This window comes from Colobus angolensis, unplaced genomic scaffold, assembly GCF_000951035.1.
Source record: "Colobus angolensis palliatus isolate OR3802 unplaced genomic scaffold, Cang.pa_1.0 Scaffold39, whole genome shotgun sequence".
Classification (NCBI taxonomy): Eukaryota; Metazoa; Chordata; class Mammalia; order Primates; family Cercopithecidae; genus Colobus; species Colobus angolensis.
Genome location: NW_012117265.1, coordinates 3,235,140 through 3,235,896, shown reverse-complemented (window position 1 = coordinate 3,235,896; position 757 = coordinate 3,235,140). Strand labels below are relative to the sequence as shown.

Sequence of the window (757 nt, the reverse complement as noted above, 5' to 3'; positions counted from 1 at the left end):
CAGGATGGTCTCGATCTCCTGACCTCGTGATCCGCCCGTCTCGGCCTCCCAAAGTGCTGGGATTACAGGCTTGAGCCACCGCGCCCGGCCAGCCATGTTTTCAAGAAGGCTGGGCAGGCCGGGCACAGTGGCTCACACCTGTAATCCCAACACTTTGGGAATCTGAGGCAGGAGGATCGCTTGAGGCCAGGAATCGAAGACCAGCCTGAGCAACATGGCAAGACTCCATCTCTACAAAATAAAAAAAAAGGAATAAAAAAGGAAGGCCGGGCCCAAACTTCTCTGAATTGGGTCTAACATCATGAAGCCAGGTACTTTCGTAACTTCACTTCCATTCCATTTTAAATCAAGTTTTATCTTGGGAGGATACTGGCACAGATGATTCAAGAAGATATATACCCACTAACTGGTTAAGAAGTGGTTTGACTATAATCCCAGCACTTTGGGAGGCTGAGGCGGGTGGATCACTTGAGGTCAGGAGTTCGAGATCAGCCTGGCCAACATGGAGAAACCCCAACTCTACTGAAAACACAAAAATTAGCCAGGCATGGTGGTGTGCACCTGTAATCCCAGCTACTCAGGAGACTGAGGCAGGAGAATCACTTGAACCCCGGAAGTGGAGGTTGCAGTGAGCTGAGATCACGCCACTGCATTCCAGCCTGGGTGACAGAGCGAGACTCCATCTCAAAATAAAAAAGTAGTAGTTGGCCGGGCGCGGTGGCTCAAGCCTGTAATCCCAGCACTTTGGGAGGCCGAG

General features: G+C 51.1%; 1 protein-coding gene across 1 annotated transcript in view; it reads right to left on the bottom strand.

Moving 5' to 3' along the window:
* DNMT1 (DNA (cytosine-5-)-methyltransferase 1) overlaps nt 1-671 on the bottom strand; it is a 60,728-nt gene extending 60,057 nt beyond the window's left edge. The window contains exon 1 of the mRNA XM_011954870.1: nt 610-671. Within this exon, the coding sequence (XP_011810260.1) occupies nt 610-653 (44 nt within the window). The 5' untranslated portion in view covers nt 654-671. The remainder of the gene's footprint in view (nt 1-609) is intronic.
* Nucleotides 672-757: the final 86 nt, after the last annotated feature.